Genomic DNA, 20,323 nt, shown 5'->3' on the forward strand with positions numbered 1-20,323 from the left:
TCGGCCGCCGGGAAGCTGCCAGTGGCCCAGCGGCCTATTTCCTTGCCCGCCCATGCTCTGCCTTCGTTGGGTGGCGAGGAGCCTCCCCCGGCCCCGCATACTGTGGCTAGCTGGCGACCGCCTGACGCTCCCGCGGGGAAGGAAGGCGGCGGAATGATCGAACGCGGGCGGTGGAATAGAACGCCATGTAGCCATCTGGTCGGCTCGCGGACCAATCGCGGCAGGGCTCTGCGCTGCCCAGCCAATGAGCGGGCTGCTTCGCCGGGCCCGGACTTCCTCGTCCTCCTGCCTGCGGTTGCTCATATAGAAAGAACCGCCGCCACGCAGGACGTGGCGGGCAGGTGATCGCGCAGGTAAGGCGGGCTGCCCCTGATGGGCAAGGGCGTGGCAGTCACCGGGCGGGGGGAGCAGCCACAATCTAGGTCACCGAGGCCACGATTCCCAAGTTGGGCCCCACTCACACTCTCTACTCCTCCTCTCCGCCTCCCCGGCTTGTTATATCACCCATGAATGGTGGCTTTTTAGCTTTTTAAAGATGCATTGCGGAGTGATTGTCGACCGTCATGTCATCTCGGCTGATGCAGCAACGCACGCGCCTCCTTTTCCGCCCTCTTCCAAGCCTAGCCAGGGTTTTCCCTCCCTGCTTCATTACAGGGGCTTCCTTTAAAAAAAAATTTTTTTTTAAGGGAGTTCTAAATTGTGATTAACATTCGTTAGGAGTGTCTCGTATGGAAAGACTCCAAACCCTCTATATCCGAGATACGGGCTGGGTGCCCCCTTACTGGCAAGCTCTGCTGTGACCCGAGCAGCAATTAGATGCGTTCGGTCATCAGCGCACCACCAGGTTGCTGGCAGGACCGAAAAATAATGGTGCCACTGCCACCCCAAATATACTTAATGGGCAGCACGTCCAATGAAACCGGTGGGACTTGCTTCTCATGAGGCGTGCTTGTGATCATGAGAACAGAAGGGCAGCCCTGCTGGATCAGGCCCAGGAAGGCCCATTTGGTCCAGCATCCTGATTCCCACCGTGTTCCCACCAGATGCTGCTGGAAACTGGCGTCAGCCCAAACCGCAATGGTTTTTGTGGGGGGACCTGTTTGTGGGGCCCCACTCCCTTCCTAGATCTCTTAATATAGGGAATCTCGGACTTGGGTCCCCAGATGTTGTCTATGGGGACCCATCTGAGCACCCCTCTTCTTTCCCTGAAGCCAGAGGTTCTCAAATGTAGTAGGTCCCCAGATGTTGACAACTCCCATACTCCCCAGCCACAGTGGCCTGACCCCTCTCCTAAACACTCATTCAGTGCTGAGGATAGCACAGGCCTTTCTAGAAGCGGGGTAAGGCCTGTGCACCTACCTGCCCCTGTTCCTTTCCAGCCATGGCCGCTCCTGGTTCCCTCCTGTGGGCCGTTGACATCTTCGGCAGAGTCTACACCCTTTCGACAGCTGGCCAGTACTGGGAGCTCTGTAAGGACGGGCAGCTGGAGTTCAAGCGGGTGTCCGCCGTCAAAGAGTGCTGCTGGGGAATTGCCTGCGACCATCAAGTCTATGTTTACATCCACTCCAGCGACGTCCCAATCAGGTACCAGGAGGAAACCTACGAGAATCAGGTACGGAGAGAAAGGGGTGTCTTGGAGACGGTGCAGCTGAAGGTGTCAGTGGTTATTTCTGACCGAGATGCGATTCCTTGCCTCCTGTTGGCCTTGTTGGTTATTGATTTTGTGTGTGTGTGTGTGTTTCTGATATTTGTTTCTGCTTTGGAAACTTTTGTTGAAAAGTGGTATATAAATATTTGTTGTTGTTGATATCATTGTCCAGTTTCTTTCACGTGAACCACCCTTCTAATGTTGGTTGGAGGGCGGGATACACATTCTATAAAATAGATTTCTGAGTGCTCAAAGAACCGTAGAATATTGGATTTGGAAGGGACCTTGAAAGTCATCTAGACCAGGGATTCTCAGCGTTGGGTCCCCAGATGTTATTGGACTTCAACTCCCATAATCCCCAACCAAAGACCACTGGGGCAGAGGATTATGGGAGCTGAAGTCCAATACCATCTGGAGACCCAACGCTGAGAATCCCTGATCTAGACCGACCCCCTGCTCGGTGTTGGAATCCTGACAGACGCCCATCCAGCCTCTTCTGTCAGAAGCCTTAAGAACATAAGAACAGCCCTGCTGGATCAGGCCCAAGGCCCATCTAGCCCAGCGTCCTGTTTCACATAGCCTTGGCAGAGCCCACCATTCATGAGTCGGGTGGTTCCACTGTCCAACAACTCTTCCAGTTAGGAAATGCTTCTTAATGTCTAGCCTCAATCTGCCTCCTTAGCCTCTCAGCCCAAGTTCCTTACTGCTCGTCTGTTTGATCTCTCTGCCAGCGCTGGAATCCGGTGGTTGGCTTTTGTGAGAAATTGTTGCCCAGTGACCGATGGCAATGGAGTGATGTGAGCGGATTGAAGCACCAGCAGCTGGAAAGCTTTATGCTGCTGTCACCTCACTGGGAGTGGGAGTCTGACTGGTATGTGGATGAAAATTTTGGAGGGGACCCCACAGAGAAAGGGGTAGGTGAATCACGTTGGAAAGAGATGCTCATCCTCTTTTAAATATATATATATATATATATATTAAAGGGGAGGGTTGGCTACTTGGTAGGAAGAGAGGTGGGCTTGAATTAAAAAATGCTTACTAAATATATAGGTCAAATGACATGCCGGATTGGAATACATATTTATGCGCAATGAGAAATATTTGCATGGGAAAGCTTTCTCGGAAATTTTCTAATTCAGATTTTTAAAAATCTGAAAAAAGAGCCCCTGGTGGCGCAGTGGTAAAACTGCCGCCCTGTAACCAGAAGGTTACAAGTTCGATCCTGACCAGGGGCTCAAGGTTGACTCAGCCTTCCATCCTTCTGAGGTCGGTAAAATGAGTACCCAGAAGTTGGGGGGCAATATGCTAAATCATTGTAAACCGCTTAGAGAGCTCCGGCTATAGAGCGGTATATAAATGTAAGTGCTATTGCTAAATGCTATTGCTATTTTTCTGGAAAGCCCACATCTCTGTTAGTAGGGCCATAGGCCTCATTTGCTACCAAGGGTTCAAGAGGAGAATGTTTTGGGCTCGGATGGGGCATTTTAAACAGAGGGCAGAGACTACTAGGCCAGAGACGGTGCCCATGCAAAGAGCGGGCAGCATCCAGGCTCAGTTAGTCATGACTAAGTTCCATTGGAATTAATGGGACTTAACGTAGTTGTGACTAACTTGTCTCCTTAATTTGGGTGGTGCTTAGTCATGACGAACTAGACTGGATGCTGCCCTAGATTGGATGCAGTTGTGTTAGCAGAGAGAGAGCAATGACTATTGCGCACTTGTTGCAGTGAGGTGGATGGGATCTAATTTGGCATGTTTTATTTGACTTGCATTTAGTCAACAAAGCTAAGAAAACAAATGCAGGGTTTAGACTAAGTCATGACAAAGCATAGTTGAAACAAAACAGGACAAGTTAGTCAAGACTAACTGAAGTCCCTTTCATTTTAATGAGTCATTAACTTAGTCTGAATCCTGCCCACAGTTAATTTTACACGCTGAATAAATATTTCAAGCATTTTTCCAAGAGCCAAAAGAAGTTGAACTGATGTATTTGATTAGGGCAAAAATTCAGACTGCAGGCAGTTTAAATGTTAATATGCAATTAAGTCTAAAGCTTTACATGGAAATGTGTGTTCCCTGGGATACTTGTAAATATTTCAGGACACGGTGATTCAATAGCACACATTTCCCTTGTGTGTTTGAAATTCTAAGAGCAGAACTGAAAGCACTGAACACTTATTAGTTTTCGCATGATCCAAGAGTTGCACATGATCATCTGGCAAAAGTTAATTTCAAGTCTGGAATTTCCCTCTTTGCCTGGGTGTTGTATGTTGCCAGATAATTTTATGGGAAAATGCATTTTTCTGTGGGGGGGAAACATAGCATCAGATTTCACACACACCACTTCCCTCAGCAATTGCTCATCCGAAATCATGGTTTGTGGTTTGGTTTTGGTTAGGGGATTGGGCTTGAGGCTCTCTTCCTGGGACACTGCTCTCTCACTCAAGCCCTATTCCCTGCTATTCTGGTCTCCAGGGCTGCAGAAATCTACTAGTCTGTGACGAGTGAAAAATGCCGTTGTCACGGCAGGCATGCTCTTGGCCCCTTATTGCTTGTGCCAGCTGTGTATTGTCTGTACATCTGGCCCAATAAGATTAATTAAATGGAGCAGAATGGTGTGCTAGAAACAGAAGGAATAGATGTATACCAGTGTTCCCTCTAGCAGGGATTCCCAGATGTTGGTGACTACAACTCCCATAATTCCCGGTCAAAGGCCATAGTAGCTGGGGATGCTGGAAGGTGTAGTCAACAACATCTGGGAATCCCTGTTACGGGGAGCACTGGATGTACCCCACTGAAAAAGGCTGTGTTGCTCTGTTGCAGCAAAACTAAGATGGATCCTTGTCGCACCTTGAAGCTAGTACCTTGGAGAACGAGCTTTCATGGGCTACAGTCCATTTCGCCAGAACCTGAATTGTTAGATACACCTTTGAATGTGTGGACCTTGACTTATGTAGAAATACAGCTTGCTCTTGAACTATACTTTTAAAGCTTTCAGTTTGGAGAAAATTCCAGATTGGCTGTTACAGGAAGTGCATCATGAAATGATTGGCAGGGCCTGTAACTTCCTTTAGACTCACAAAACCAAGACCTTCGAGAGCTGGAAGGGACCTTAAAGGTCTTTCAGGGTGGCCATCTCCCGGCTCACTGCCGGAAACAGCCACAGCATCCGTCCAGCCTCTGCCTGAAAACCTCTCGAGGAGGCTTGGCCACCACTGTGTGAGGCTGTAAAACAGTTAGGAGGAATGTCCTGAGATCTAGCCTGGAATCTGCTTCCTTGTCCTTTCAAATGAAACGTTGCTCAGAACCACAGGCAGGGTGCCGGGTGGGTGGGTGGTTGGTTGGTTGGTTTGGGTTGGTTGTTTTTTTTTAATGGGCAGGGCCAGCAATGATATTTCAACACATCTGTGGGTTTAGAACTGCTCTACAGAGGCAAGGCAGGCTCTTTGCATTAGGGCGGTGGTTGCCCTCTGTGCCTAGAGTGGTTCTGAGCTTCATTCTCTGTAAGGTCAGAGCACTGCAAAAAGCAACTCTCTGCCTCTGTCCTTTCATGTAGGGCTGGACGTATGCCATGGACTTCCCAGCCACCTACACCAAAGACAAAAGATGGAACTCCTGTGTGCGGCGCAGAAGGTGGATTCGGTACAGGAGATACAAATCGCGGGATACCTGGGCAAAGGTCTCTCTCCTCCTTCCTCTTGTCAAGCTTAAGATCTGTCTAGACCAGGGCTACCCAGCTGCCACCCTCCAGCTGTTTTTGGCCCACAGTTCCCAGCATCCCCAGCAGGAGGATGGGAGTTGTAGGTCCACATCTGCAGGAGGGCCAAAGCTGAGGAGCCCTGCTCTAGAGTGTTATGGCTGTGCCAAATCCCTTCCCCGCTCCATGTGTACAGCTTCTGAATGCCTTGCAAAATGAGAGCTGGTCTTGTGTAGCAAGCATGACTTGTCCTCTTTGCTAAGCAGGGTCCACCCTGATTTGCATTTGGATGGGAGACCATGTGTGAGCACTGTCAGATATTCCCCTTACGGGGTTGGGCTGCTCTGGGGAGAGCAGAAGTTTCCAAGTTCCCTCCCTGGCGGCTGAGAGAGATTCCTGCCTGCAACCTTGGAGAAGCCGCTGCCAGTCTGTGTAGACAATACTGAGCTAGATGGACCAAGGGCCTGACTCAGTATATGGCTGCTTCCTATGTAGAATGACAGCTGTGAATAATGCAAAAGTCCTCCTTTAGCCTCCTAAGAAGAGCCCTGCCTACTCAGACCATAGCTTCACTTAGTCCAGTCTCCTGTCTCTGGAAGCATCTGGCTACTGTACTTTAATTATTATTATTAATAATAATTATTATTATTTTATTTATTATTAACCTGTTGCTATTAAGATGCTGTGATTTTCTTCTAAGATTCCCCCTGCCTTAGTTTCTACTACCATGTATAGTCAGTCAGTATTTTCAGTGCCCTTCCAAAGTTGCCAAACGTTCTCTGAACACTGGCACAGTTAATACAGATTGGGCCATGGGCAAGGCAGGCACAGGGCATAAGAGGGCATAAATGCTGATGAGAGGCCATTTCCTCTTGTCTTGCTGTAGATTCCATCCCAGGAGGACCCCAAGCAGCTGCCAGACCCTTTCAGCGATCTCTCCGTTGGAGGATGGGAGATTACCGATGAACCTGTGGGGCGTTTATCCGTCTGGGCCGTCTCTTTACAAGGAAAGGTAATTTTTATTGCTGTTGAGGATGGACGGTTGTTACGACTTGAGGTTCTGCACTCAGGCTATTCCAGGGGTAAAGGCATTTTTCAATGATGGTCGCCGTAAGCAAATTTTCAAGTGGATATTGTGTATACCAAAATTTCCTCCCACTGGTTTTTGACCTCCAGCATGCAAAACTCTGCCACTGAGCTGCAGCCACTTCCCACACTTTCTGAGAGCCCCCTTCTCTCCCTAGGTCTGGTACAGGACGGACGTGTGTCACCACAATCCAGAAGGTTCTTCCTGGTCCTGCATAGCAACACCTGGTGAAGCTGTTCAGATCAGCTGTGGGCCATACGACCTCCTTTGGGCAACCCTTTGGGAAGGCCAAGCCATTGTGAGGGAAGGGATTGACAGGAATAGTCCCCAAGGTAAGCCCCGTCTGATCATGGGAAAGCATTTTTCTTGAATGGCGAGAAGCAAGAGGTCTCACAGTTTGCTCTTCCTTTTGCTAGGAATTTCTTGGACAGTCATAGAACCTCCGGTCCCTGAGAATGGAATCTTGCATGTTTCCGTGGGCGTGAATGTGGTCTGGGCCGTTACCAAAGACAGAAAAGTAAGCAACGGTTGTTGTTGTTGTTGTTGTTGTTATACAGTACTAGTTTCCTTCAATATGGTGCTGACTTTCAAGTTTCTAGTCTAGTTTCCTCTGGGCAGTGGCACAGCGGGGAAATGCTTGACTAACAAGCAGAAGGTTGCTGGTTCGAATCCCTGCTGGTACTATATCGGGCAGCAGCTATCTAGGAAGATGCTGAAAGGCCTCATCTCGTACTGCACAGGAGGAGGCCAGGGCAAACCCCTCTGTCCTTTATTCTACCAAAGACAACCACAGGGCTCTGTGGGCGCCAGGAGTCGAAATTGACTGGATCGCACACTTTACCTTTTACCTTTTCCCTCTGGGCAGCAAAAATGATAAAAGGACTCTATGATTATTAGCAGCCTTGCCACATGACCCGAGCTGATCTTAGGAGAACTATCAGACATCAGAAGACCCATCCTTTCCCCGAATGGTCTTGTGGTAGTGAGCATGGGTTGTCCCCTTTGCTAAGCAGGGTCTGCCTTGGTTTCCACTTGGATGAGAGACTACATGTGTGCACTGCAAAATATTCCCAGGATGGGGAGCCATAGCTCAGTGGAAAAGCATCTGTTCGCATGCAGAAGATCCCAGGTTCATTCCCTCGCTTCTCCCAATAGGGCTTCATTCCTGCCTGTAACCCAACCTCCCCTGCCCCGCCCGCCACACAACTGCCTACTGATTTGTGGATTCTGTCGTAGGTCTGGTTCAGAAGAGGTGTGAACTCGCACAATCCATGTGGCACCAGCTGGATCGAGATGGTTGGCGAAATGATGATGGTGAACGTGGGGCTAAATGACCAAGTAAGTCTCCCGTAGAGTGGACAAGGGCTCAGTGTTCCCTCTAGCAGGGAGTCCCAGATGCTGTGGACTACAACTCCCAGAATCCCCAAGCCAAGGCTATTGCAGCTGGGGATGCTGGGAGTTGTGGTCAACAACCTCTGGGAATCCCTGTTAGAGGGAACCCCGCTGTGGAGAGGATTCCGCATGGGCAGAAGCTTCATCCAAGTCCAACAATTCCTCGGGGGCCACCACTGGCTCCCAGGGCTTACCACGAAGAGGACGGCCTACAGGGAGCCACAGACAACTGCCGGTCCCTTGACTAGCCTGCTCGTCGAGGACACATTTGCCAATGAGCGCTGCACAAAAAGGCCGCCTTCCTTGATGCTTCTCAGAAGAGGAGAAGCTTCTCCAGGCCCTGGAAGTTCCCAAACAGGGCGGCAGCAGCAGCAGCAGCACAAGAAGGCCTCGCAGCAGGGGCAGGGTCCTCGGCCAGCGACACGGTGTTCTGGCGGAGAGAGGCCAGGCGGATCAGATATCCCCAGAGGGCTCACTTCGTCTGCTCCTTGAGTTGCAAGAGCTCCTGAGTGGCTCTCTGCAGAAGCCGGCCTGGCGGACGGGCCAGTCCCCCTCGCAAGATAAACATGGCATCCCCTTGATAATGCCGGGAGTTGTAGTGAACAGCATCTGGACATCCCTGTTAGAGGGAACAGTGCAAGGGTGGCCCAGGAGCAGGTGTGGCCTGCTTTCCCCGCAAAGTGTCTGCTGGAACCCCATACCTGTGGGGAGAGGAAGGACTTCAGGTCTGTTGGTTGAATCAGTGCTCTTGGGACTCAACTTGGCAGACCAGTCCAGGGGACCCAACGAACTCTGGTTTCTTGGGTTAAGACCGAGTCCCAGGTACCTACTGAGCTCCCATGCACGTCTTCCTCTCCCTCGGTGCTCATACCATATTTAGCCATATAGAGATGTCTCTGAATTTAAGACAGCCCCCTTTAAAAAAAGAAAAAGAAAAAGGACTGTACAGGCAAACAAACCAAGATTAAACCATGACTGTGGGTTCAGATATCGTGCGAGACCAAGGTTACGACAAACCAGCCCGTTTTTCCCCTTTCCCCTAATGTACCCTTTTCAGGTCTGGGGCATCAGCTGTGAAGACAGAGCTGTGTATTTCCGGCAGGGCATCACACCAAGTGAGCTCAGTGGGAAAACGTGGAAGGCTGTCGTCTGCAGCAGGGACAGCGACCGTTCTCAGACGGGAAGCTCCACAAGTCTCCTCAGGTAGCGATGAAATGCAAGCAAGCGGTGGGTGGCCAAGAGGGGACTCCCGCTGAAGTGCTTGTGGGACCCAGGCCTGTATAAACACGCCAGTGACGATGCTTCTGTGAATAAGAATGGGCTGGGATTCGCTAGGCGGTCCAGACACTACATGGAACCATGGTTTGCTTTAACTGAGGTTTGTTTGAGAAACCTGGATTGCCATTGCAGACGATCACCAAATCTTGGTTTGTTTTGCCATATTTAGGAATAACAGACCCACTCCAAGCCTTGAGTTCAGATTGTGGTTTGACTGCCTTAAAAATAAATGGAGACTGCTCTTTTTATCCAGGCTTTTGGCCAATGAGCTGTCCTTGCTCTTTTTAAATCTTTAGCTGCTTTTGTTCTGTTTTTATGATTTGATTGTTTTTATCTTCTTATTAACTGCCCTGGGGTCTTAGGACGAAGGGTGGTGAATTAAATATAAATAAATAAGCCATAGTTAAACTTAGCCATGGTTAAATAAACCATGGTTTGTTGTGTGCGGGTCTAACATGCAGACTAACCTCAGTTAAGATGAAATAAACCATGGTTTTGCATCTCTGAATGCAATCAATGTTCGGTCTGTCTTTTCCTAGCGCTGGCTGCTTCTTCACGGATGACATCAAGGAACAAACCACCTCTGTCTCCCGGAATGATGGAGACCTCCCATCGGATCCTGAGGCGCCTCTGGCTCTAGCCGATGTTTGCCTTCCAGAACCCGGTGCTGGTGATGACTGTAACCAGGCCGGCCAGCCAGCAGAATCAAATGCAGCCCTGGTTGTGGATCCTGTGCTCCGCACTCCCGAAGAAGCCCCCTCTGCTTTGGATCAGGGACTTGAAGGTGTCCCAGAAAAGCCTTCCTCGGATCCCGATTCCCACCCCGCTGAACTACAGTGGACTAATATTGATCTGAAAGAGGCAAACAAAGCCGCTCTACTCCCCACTAACACCTACGCGGAGACGTCCAGCCTCTCCTCTTTCGGCATGTTATCCGTCGGCGCCGAGGATCATTATGGCGCTGACGAGCATCCGTTGTGGGCCTGGGTCTCTGGCGGTGGTTGCCTCATGGATTCACATTTCTCACTGAAGTGGTTCACAGTACAGTCGGGTAAGCAGGAACAGAGAGAGTTGCCTTATTGCTGAGTCAGAGCCTTGGTCCATTTAGATCAGTACTGCATACACGGACTGGCAGCAGCTTCTCCAAGGTTTCGGGGAGGAGTTCCTCCCAGGCCTACCTGGTGATGCTGCCAGGGAGGGAATGTGGAACCTGCTGTAGGCGAGCAGATGGCCCTATCCCCTAAGGGGAAAATCTTACAGTGCTCTCATGTAGTCTCCCATCCAAATGCTAACCAAAGCAGTCCCTGCTTAGCAAAGGGGGCAATTCTTGCTCACTGCTACAAGTCCAGCAGTCCTTCCACCCACGATCCCTTCTGTGCAGCCCTGTGCTGCCCCCAAAGCATCATTTATTATCAAATATGTGACATCTTTTGCTTGTCTCAAATTTTAAGATGATGATTTTATTTATTTTTTTAACGTATTTGTATCCAGCCCACTCCCGAAGTCTCTAGGCGGTTGGCAACAACAAAACAATTTATAAATAGGGTGGAAGTCCATGGGTAATACTTGAGGGTGCAGAACGTACATAGGTAGAAGAGGTTTTAAGAGCCCCTGTAATAGGGACGCCTCGGCCCTGCATTTTAGACTGACACACATCTTCAGATTTCACAAACCGCGTATGAATCGGACTGTTGGTCCATCTGTTGGGTGCATTTTCCCTTCTAATTGGGCAAGGTGCACCTTTTCAAGTGGTTGCTCCCTGCTAATAAAAATTAGGAGGGGGAGAGCAACTGTCTCTGTCCAGCTCAGTATAGCCTCCCTCCAGCTGCTGCAGTGTCTCTGTTTCTTTGTAAGATTGTTCCCCTTTTGGAGAAAGGGAGCCATCTTCCTTTTTGTTGTTGTTATATAGACAAAATATAATCTGTGGAATTCTCTGCCACAGGATGTGGTGATGGCCACCAGCTTGGATGGCTTTCAAAGAGGCTCAGACAGATTTTGGGAGGGCAGGCTACTAGTTGTCGCCTATAGTCTACCTCCCAGGCTCAGAGGCAGGATCCCTCTGGATCCCAGTTGCAGGGCAGCATCAGCAAGAGAGAGGGCCTGCCCTCACCTCTTGCCTGTGGGCTTCCCAGAGGCAGCAGGTGGGCCACTGTGTGAAGCAGAATGCTGGACTAGATAGCCCTCCTTGGGCCTGATCCAGCGGGACTCTTTGAGAACTTCTTGTTGAGAAAGCGGCACCTAAGTATTCTTAATAATATTGTGTTCCAGGTAGCAAAATGATAGTCCTGCATGTCCCCTGATCACGTGGTCCTCCTTTTCTGCTCTAGCCTTGTCCTCTTCTGGTCAGTCCCTCTCTCTGTCCATCACCCCGGCGCAGACGGCCGCATGGCGCAAGCAGATCTTCCAGCAGCTCTCTGAGCGAACCCGGCGGGAGCTGGAGAACTTCCGGCACTACGAACAGGCTGTCGAGCAGGTATTGTAAAGAGTGACCCAAACAATTGATTGACTGGTTAGGTGCCGTCAGGTCGGTGTCGGCTCTTAGCGACCACAGAGGTAGATTCTCTCCAGGATGATCCGTCTTCAACTTGGCCTTCAAGGTTTCTCAGTGATGCATTCATTGCTGTCGGAATCAACTTTGCTGCTGGTCGTCCTCTTCTTCTCTTTCCTTCAACTTTCCCCAGCGTTATGGGCTTCTCAAGGGAGCTGGATCTTCTCATAATGTGTCCAACGTATGATAGTTTGAGCCTGGTCATTTGTGTGTCGAGTGAAAATTCTGGATTGAGTTGTTCTAGGATCCAACATTTCTTTGTTTCCCTGTCTGTCCATGGTCTCCTCAAAAGTCATCTCCAGCACCCAAGTTCAAAAGCGTCAGTGCTTTTTCTGTCTTGTTTATCCAAAGTCTGGCTTTCGCGTCCATAGAGTGTTAGGGGGGGAAACCATGGGCCAAACGATTCTAATCTTTGTAAGTGACCCCAACGATGGAATCCTGAAACTTTAGAAGGAAGAAATCTCTCTGTAGGGTATGGAAAGTCAAATGGGGTCGAGGAGGAGGAATGAAGCCCGCTTGGCTCCTGCCTCTAAGTCCCGTCGGGTACGTTCTGTCTCTCCAGTCCGTCTGGGTCAAAACGGGGACATTGCAGTGGTGGAGGAACTGGAAGCCGTACAAGTGGGTGGACGTGCGGGTGGCCCTGGAGCAGTTCACGGGGATTGACGGCACGCGCGACAGCATCCTCTTTATCTACTACATGCACTGCGAGGAGAAGAAGGTATTTCCGCCTGGCATCCTTGCCCTGTTGGCTTCTCGTTGCTGTTTTGAGCAGTGGTGGTAGTTTGTTTGTCTGTCTGTTTTTTAAAATATTTGTATCCCGCTCTTCCTCCGAGGAGCCCAGAGCGGTGTACATGGTTAAGCTTCTCCTCACAACAACCCTGTGAGGTAGGTTAGGCTGACAGAGAGAAGGGGCTGGCCCAGAGTCACTTCGTGAGTTTCAGGTCTGTCTGGGGATTTGAACTCGGGTCTCCGCCATCCTAGAACCAACCCTGGTTCTCAGAGGGATCAGAGAACCCTCTGATCATCCTAGATCAACCCTAGGATGATCCTAGTCCATCCTAGTCCAACATCCTAGTCCAACGTTTGCCAGGTGGTGTAGTCCAACCACTACACCAGGGATTCTCAACCTTGGGTCCCCAGATGTTATTGGACTTCAGCTCCCATAATCCCCAAGCCCAGTGGCCTTTGGCTGGGGATTATGGGAGCTGAAGTCCAATAATATCTGGGGACCCAAGGTTGAGAATCCCTGCACTACACCACCTGGCAAACGTTGGGTTTAGGTAGTGATTGGAGTTAGCTGAGTTCACCGGTCAGCCGCTCGCACAGAGCTAAAGGTTCCTTTGGAATGCTTCACTGCGGTCAAGCGCTGCAGATAGTTCTGTGCAGCGTGGTGATGTAGGGCAAGGAGACCAGGGCCAAGCAAAAAGTTGCACTGAGAGAGGGAATCAGACGGGTTGAATCCTAGCTAGTAGGTGACCGTGGCCAGCATAGGTGGCTGCCATATACTGAGTCAGACCCTTGGTCCATCTAGCTCAGTATTGTCTACACAGACTGGCAGCAGCTTCTCCAAGGATGCAGGCAGGAGTCTCTCTCAGCCCTCCCTTGGAGATGCTGCCAGGGAGAGAACTTGGGACCTTCTGCTCTTCCCAGAGTGGCAGCTCCATCCCCTGAGGGGAATATCTTGCAGTGCTCACACTTCTAGTCTCCCATTAACATGCAACCAGGGCGGACCCTGCTTAGCTAAGGGGGCAAGTCATGCTTGCTACCACAAGACCAGCTCTCCTTCTAACACAGGAGTGTAGCAAGTGGGGCCCATGCCCCTTTCTACCCTAGTCCAACACTCTCACCACCGCATCACACTCGCTTAGCCCAGAAAAGAGAGAAAACGTGCCTCCTGCCCTTTGATCACTCATCCAGGATGTTTCTGGTATTTATTCTTCCATCGTCCTCTTGATCGGAGTCTTTAAAATTTTTTAGTTATCTCTTATCTGTTCTTCTTGATTCGAAAGCCGGTGTTCTATGTCTCCCCACCGCCCCCAGTATATCCACGTGTTCCTCAACGAAATCACCATTCTGGTTGAGATCCTGAACGAAGCCAAGCACTCCTTCGCTCTGTATACCCCTGAAAAGACGAAGCAGCGATGGCCCATCCGCCTGGCCGCCACCACCGAACAAGAAATGCACGACTGGGTGAGGATGACTCGTGTTGGTTGTTTACCACTTTCCCACAGGAATGTACTCCAAGCGGTTTGCATAGAAAAAGAATAATAATGATTTTAAGTTCACTCCAATTTTAATTAACTCTCCAGGTTGATCAGATGAATTCCTTCTTCTTTCACATTCTAATATTGACACCACCTTCAGTGTTTCAAAATTCTGTTCTGGGGCTTGCTTTATGTATGTTGTTTGTTTATTTATTTATTTATCATATTTCTATACCACTTTGTATAGAAATCTCCAGGAGATGTACAAGTTAAAACATAATATTTAAAAAGCAACTGATAGTTAAATCGGTAACTTAAATTCTTAAGAAGCAAGCTGTTCTCTGAATCTGATTGTGTAGGTTAATAAGAACATAGGAAGCTGCCATATACTGAGTCAGACCATTGGTCTATCTAGCTCACTATTGTCTACACAGACTGGCAGCGGCTTCTCCAAGGTTGCAGGAGGCAGGAATCTCTCTCAGCCCTTTGAGAAGCCAGGGAGGGAACTTGAAACCTAGATACCCTTCCCAGAGCGGCTCCATCCCTTAAGGGGAATCTCTTACAGTGCTCACACTTCTAGTCTCCCATTCATATGCATCCAGGTCAGACCCTGCTTAGCTCAGGGGACAAGTCATGCTGGCTACCACAAGACCCGCTCTCCTGTAGTAGTAATAGTTTTTATAATTCTGTGTTTTTATTTGTGTTGTGCTTGGTGGTGTTCTCTGGACTTGGATCATAATAACAATAAACTTCAGTAATAAGAAGTTGGTTCTCTGTCCCCCCAGAGGGCTCACAATCTAAAAAGAAACTCAAGGGAGACATCAGCAACAGCCACTGGAGGGATGCTGTGCTGGGGTTGGATAGGGCCAGTTGCTCTCCTCCTGTTACATAAAAGAGTGTCGCCACTTGAACAGGTGCTTCGTGGACCAATTAACAGAGGCAATTGATTTCCTGCCCCAAAGGGACTCACTGTCTGAAAAGGGAGAGGTACCGGCACCGTCCACTGGGAAGGATGCTTGCTGGGCTGAAGAGGGCCCAGTTCTCTCCCTGCTACATAGGAGAAAGCCACCACTTTGGGGGGGGGGGGAATTGACTCTTTGCCCAGTTGGCAGGGGTGATTCCCACCCAGAAGCGTCTTTCCCTGCTTAGCAAAGGGGACAATTCGTGCTTGCTAGCCACAATCCTCCCCTCTTGGGTGCCATCGGAAAATATCCCCCAGGCTGGTGGCGATAAGAATTGGGGGCAGTCTTCCCTCTCCCGGGGATCCCCAGCTGTTGTGGACGGCAACTCCCAGAATCCACAGCTGCGATGGCTTTTGCTTGGGGATTCTGGGAGTTGTAGTCTACAGCATCTGGGGATCCCTGGGAGAGGGAGCACTGATTGTGGGTCCTGCAACCGATACGAAGCAGTGATGAGTCGTGAGTGGGTCTCTGGTGGGTGTGTGGGATGGTGGCCCGGAGCTCAGGAATGACCCAGCCGCTCACAAGGAGAGGAGAGCTGGTCTTGTGGTAGCAAGCATGACGTGTCCCCTTAACTAAGCAGGGTCTGTCCTGGTTGCATATGAAAGGGAGACTAAAAGTGTGAGCACCCGCCCGGAAGATATTCCCCTTCTTAGGGGATGGAGCCCCTCTGGGAAGAGCATCTAGTTTCCAAGTTCCCTCCCTGGCAGCATCTCCAAGACAGGGCTGAGAGAGATTCCTGCCTGCAACCTTGGAGAAGTCGCTGCCAGTCTGTGAAGACAATACTGAGCTAGATAGACCAGGGGTCTGACTCCATATATGGCAGCTTCCTATGTTCCTATGTTCCACTCCTCCACTGCTCACCCTTGTTCACCCCTGTTTGTGCCTCCTAGCTGGCTCTACTGAGCACATCCTGCTGCGAGAGCCGCCGGATCGGGGGTCCTCCCACCCATCAGGCCATCTGGTCTCTGACCTGCAAAGGCGACATCTTCGTGAGCGAGCCCAGGCCGGACTTGGAGGCTCCCAGCCACCCGATGCCCTGTGACCAAATGTAAGTGGCTCTGGCCAGAAGTGCCAAGACGTTCACTCTTGCAAAGAACTAGGACCTTGGGGGTTCTTGAGGCCCTGTGGGCAGGCCGGTGTGAACGGTGTACTGTGGGTACTGTACTCGGAGGATTCTCTTGTCCCTGTAGGTTCTGGCGCCAGATGGGAGGGCATCTCCGCTTGGTCGAATGCAACAGCCGGGGAGTCGTGTGGGGCGTAGGGTATGACCACACGGCCTGGGTTTACACCGGGGGATACGGAGGAGGCTTTTTCTCAGGTAGCAACCACTGCTGGTTTCTTCTCTTTCTCCTCCTCCTTCTGTGTTCAGTAGTGAGCATCCAAATTGGTTTCCCAGGTTGGTTTCTCCCACCCCCAGGATAAGGAAGGATGCGACTGCCTCCCGGTTTAATCTTGGCTTGAAACCTTTTCCACAGGAATGCTTACTGGACAAAGAGGCACCTTTTTAAAAAGTGGTGGTTCTCTTGTATTTAGCAGGAAAAGAGCAGTTGGCCCTATCCAGCCCCAGAACAGCATCCCTCAGAGGTTGCTGCTGGTGTCTACCTTCTGTTTATTTTGGACTGTGAGCCCTTTGGAGACAGGGAACCTTTCATTCCTTCATTCTTTCATATGTAAACTACTTTGAGAACTTCTGTTGAAAAGCAGTACCTCAATATTTGTAGTAGTACATGTGGTGGTCGATGCTGTGCCCTGCAGATGAATAAATAGCGCTCTGGGTCTTGCAGGTTTGGCGAGTAGCACGGATAACGTTTATGCCCAGTCGGATGTGAAGTGTGTCTATATTTACGAGAATCAGCGGTGGAACCCTGTCACAGGGTACAGCAGCAGGCAAGTGAAGTGGGAACACCGACCAGAGGCCGAAGCTGTCCAAGCAAAGAGAAGAGTGGGTCTTGTGGTGGCAAGGCCATGAACTGTCCCCTTTGCTAAGCAGGGTCTGCCCTGGTTTGCATTTGGATGGGTGGCTACATGTGAGCCCTGTCAGATATTCCCCTGAAGGGATAATGGGGCTGTAGCTCTGTGCATCGGAGCATCTGCTTTGCATGGATATTTTTGTGGATATACCCGTTGAATATCCGTCTGTCTATTGTCGGGGTCCCTGGGTACCCTACGTTACTCATAGGGTCCTAGGCAGTCGCAAGTTTGGTGCCAAAAGCTCAAAGGGCGCGGAAACGCATAGGGAACAGATAGTCATTCAGTTTTGAATACTCTGAGTGTTTTCTCTGAATGCATGCATACCCCCGTGCTCTGAAATCTGTTATTTGACCATGCTAGGGAGACCTAGGAACAGTGTTCCCTCTAACAGAGATTCCCAGATGATGTTGACTACAACTCCCAGAATCCCCAAGCAAAAGCCACCATTGCAGCTGAGGATTCTGGGAGTTGTAGTCAACAACATCTGGGAATCCCTGTTAGAGATTGCACTGCCAAAGAACTCAGCGTGGTTCTCCCAGATGAGTAGATACCCGATCTCATCACACGAGGGCACAGTTGCATAAAACTTTCGACACGCGGAGGGGGAAAATAGTGATCTGTCAAAGACAACTTGCGGTGGCTGCCCAACTCACACATGTAGCCCTAAAAAACATAAACTTCAGTGGAGATCGATATGTGATTGGAAAGGTTTATCATAAAGCTCTGCTTGGAGATCTTGGATTGGCTGCCGTTCCCATCTCAAAGGGTTGCTTGATCACAAACCCCTGGTTAGCTGTTTATATAGGTTAGAGGTTTTTATTGCATTTTAAATTGTTTTAATTACGTGAATGTTTTAATGGTTTTATATTGTGGACTGCCCAGGGACTTTTCTGTATGGGGAGGCATATAAATGTATTAAATAAATAAATATGATGGGTTTGTTCACACAATGGTTCGAATCCACATTTAAGGTGGGCTATCAGTGACTGTAAGAATCCAAGCTAAGGTCGGAATCTCAAATTTATCTTGAGCCATAAACCACCTTGGCGTGGATTCACACAATCACACAGATGTCAGTAACCCACATTAAACCTAGATTTGAATGATGGTGTGAACCAAGCCAATGCAGCCTGGAGCCAAAATTTTAACAGGAAAAATTGGGTTCATTTTTCCCTTCCTCACTTGCATTCAACCAGGATTCCATGGGGAAGTTTCTTTTTCTGTTTCTCTTTTTAGCAGTCACTTTTAGAACACTCTTATGCAACTTTTCTCTTAGGGCTGGTTTGGGTGCCTCAGACTTGTCCTTCCTGTGTGGTGGGGTAAAGGGGGTGAAGGAGGGAAGGGCCAAAGGAGTAGAGCATCTGCTTTGCATGCAGCGGGTCTCAGGTAGGGCTGGGAAAGATCCTTGCCTGAATCCTTGGAGAGCTGCTGCCAGTCAGTGTTGACAGTCCTGAGTTAGAGGGACCAAGGATCTGACTCGGTAGAAGGCAGCTTCCTACGTTCCTCTTTGTTCAGGCGCCCTTGTGTTCAGACTGGGAAAACTGTGTGCTTTAGGCTGTCGCCCTAAACACACTTCCTAGGCCAGGCATCCCCAAACTACAGCCCTCCAGATGTTGCTGGACTACAACTCCCAGCATCCCTAGACACAATTTTTTGTGGCGGGGTATGCTGGGAGCTGTAGTTCAGCAACATCTGGAGGGCTGCAGTTTGGGGATGCCTGGCCTAGACCATTAGTGATGCTGAACTGGGTTGGACTTGCTGCTAAGGAAACATGGACCCACGATGGGCAGTGAATATCGTGCCTGTTTGCTTTACAGGGGTCTGCCCACAGACAGGTACATGTGGAGTGATGCATCCGGCTTGCAGGAGTGCACGAAAGCACACACCAAACCGCCCTCGCCCCAGTGGTCGTGGGTGAGTTGATGCTGTCTGTATGGGAGTTGATTCTGACCGTGGCTGGGCTGGCCTCGTTTATTAAAAACGTGTGTATACGGCTGTCCCTGCAAAAATGCTCTCAAAGTGGCTTATATAGCAGAAGCAATGAGCGGATGCCTCCCTGTCCCCACAGAGCTGGGCGGGATGCTCTGCTTGGTGGAACAAGGATAGCTGACCTCTCCCTGCAGAGGGGATGATGGGAGTTGTAGTCCAGCAACATCTGGGGACTGAGGTTGGAGGTGCACCCTGCTCGGAAGGTGCACTCTGTTGGAAGCCGCTCCTGTGCCCAGGGCAGTCTAGTGGTTTTCTTCTGCTGCTGCTTTCAAATGCGCGTTTCTCTCCAACCTTTCCTCTGCACAATCCAGGTGTCCGACTGGTACATCGATTTTAGCGTTTCGGGAGGCACGGATCGGGAAGGCTGGCAGTACGCAGCTGACTTTCCAGCGTAAGGGTTTCCTTCCGGATAACGTTCATGGTCTGGCTAGCATAACCTACCTCCATAACTTACCTCCTGGTTGGAAATGGCAACATGAATCCATCAGCCAGCCGAGGTGGTCCCTACCCCCTGTGGGGAGAAATGCTCATTGTGACTGTTGACGAGGTCTCCACCCCGGACATGGAAAAGAGGCGATTGCATTGCAAGACTGCTGTTGCACTTCTTATCGGCCTGACGATCGGGCCTGCTGTGGCCACATTGGCAAGGGTGTCTTGAAAGCTTTTAAAAGTTTTGAAAACACAAAAAATGACTATAAAACTTGATTGTGGTCAGAGGAACGGAAGTGAAAATTCCAGAGACATAAGTTTTGGGCGGTATAAAAACATGTAAATAAATAAATAAATAAAATTGCCAGGAATGTCCTGCAAGGATTTTTCCATGCCTCGGCTAACTGGGCAAAGAGGCACCTTTTAAACATGGCGATTCTCTTTATTTAGCAGGGGGAGAGCAACTGGCTCTATCCATCCCCAACACAGCATCCTTCCAGTGGCTGTGGCTGGTGTCTATGTTTTTTGTGTGTTTTAAATTTTTTTTATTTGTTTTAAGATTCTGAGTCCTTTGGGGACAAGGAGCCATCTTATTTATTTATTCATTTGTTTGTTTATTTATTTCTCTATGTAAACTGCTTTGGAAACTCTTGTTGAAAAGCAGTCTATCATTTTGTTGTTGTCATTGACAGAGTGCAACCATTGGTTCGTCCTTGCCCTGACCCTTTCCTCTGTGCAGAAATGACTGCAATTTTACCCTAATCGTTTGAATAAAGGGATAAAGAGGGGGGTGATCACACATGGAAAGCTGTACGTGCAACGATGCTATTGCCTATTTTTGACCCCTAGGGGGGAAACGTTGCCAAAAAATCACTCTGAGCTTTTGTCCCCTGAGAGAAAAGCTTTTGTCTTTGCTGAGGGACAGTAGGTGGTGTCGGATCATTCCGGGCTTGCAATCTCAAGTGGCACTACTTCTTCTTTGGCAGGTCTTATCACGGCAACAAAACAATGAAGGACTTTGTGAGGCGTCGGCGCTGGGCCAGGTAATGCCCTGGATGTTTCCAAACGCTTCCGGTATACCCCTCCTTCAAGCTTCCCCCTTTCTCTCCCTTTGCATG

General features: G+C 49.7%; 1 protein-coding gene across 1 annotated transcript in view; it reads left to right on the forward strand.

The window, feature by feature from the left end:
• Nucleotides 1-201: 201 nt before the first annotated feature.
• The window catches only part of TECPR1 (tectonin beta-propeller repeat containing 1), a 30,648-nt gene continuing 10,526 nt past the window's right edge, over nt 202-20,323 (forward strand). Inside the window, exons 1-19 of the mRNA XM_053276819.1 lie at nt 202-353; nt 1,380-1,612; nt 2,380-2,562; nt 5,205-5,327; nt 6,232-6,357; nt 6,590-6,764; nt 6,849-6,949; nt 7,669-7,770; nt 8,882-9,027; nt 9,642-10,153; nt 11,430-11,575; nt 12,213-12,368; nt 13,691-13,840; nt 15,707-15,864; nt 16,007-16,134; nt 16,601-16,703; nt 18,605-18,701; nt 19,088-19,167; nt 20,192-20,248. Coding sequence (XP_053132794.1) covers nt 1,382-1,612; nt 2,380-2,562; nt 5,205-5,327; nt 6,232-6,357; nt 6,590-6,764; nt 6,849-6,949; nt 7,669-7,770; nt 8,882-9,027; nt 9,642-10,153; nt 11,430-11,575; nt 12,213-12,368; nt 13,691-13,840; nt 15,707-15,864; nt 16,007-16,134; nt 16,601-16,703; nt 18,605-18,701; nt 19,088-19,167; nt 20,192-20,248 — 2,774 coding nt within the window. The 5' untranslated portion in view covers nt 202-353; nt 1,380-1,381. The remainder of the gene's footprint in view (nt 354-1,379; nt 1,613-2,379; nt 2,563-5,204; nt 5,328-6,231; nt 6,358-6,589; nt 6,765-6,848; nt 6,950-7,668; nt 7,771-8,881; nt 9,028-9,641; nt 10,154-11,429; nt 11,576-12,212; nt 12,369-13,690; nt 13,841-15,706; nt 15,865-16,006; nt 16,135-16,600; nt 16,704-18,604; nt 18,702-19,087; nt 19,168-20,191; nt 20,249-20,323) is intronic.

This window comes from Hemicordylus capensis, chromosome 13 (genome assembly GCF_027244095.1).
Source record: "Hemicordylus capensis ecotype Gifberg chromosome 13, rHemCap1.1.pri, whole genome shotgun sequence".
In the NCBI taxonomy this organism is placed as follows: domain Eukaryota; kingdom Metazoa; phylum Chordata; class Lepidosauria; order Squamata; family Cordylidae; genus Hemicordylus; species Hemicordylus capensis.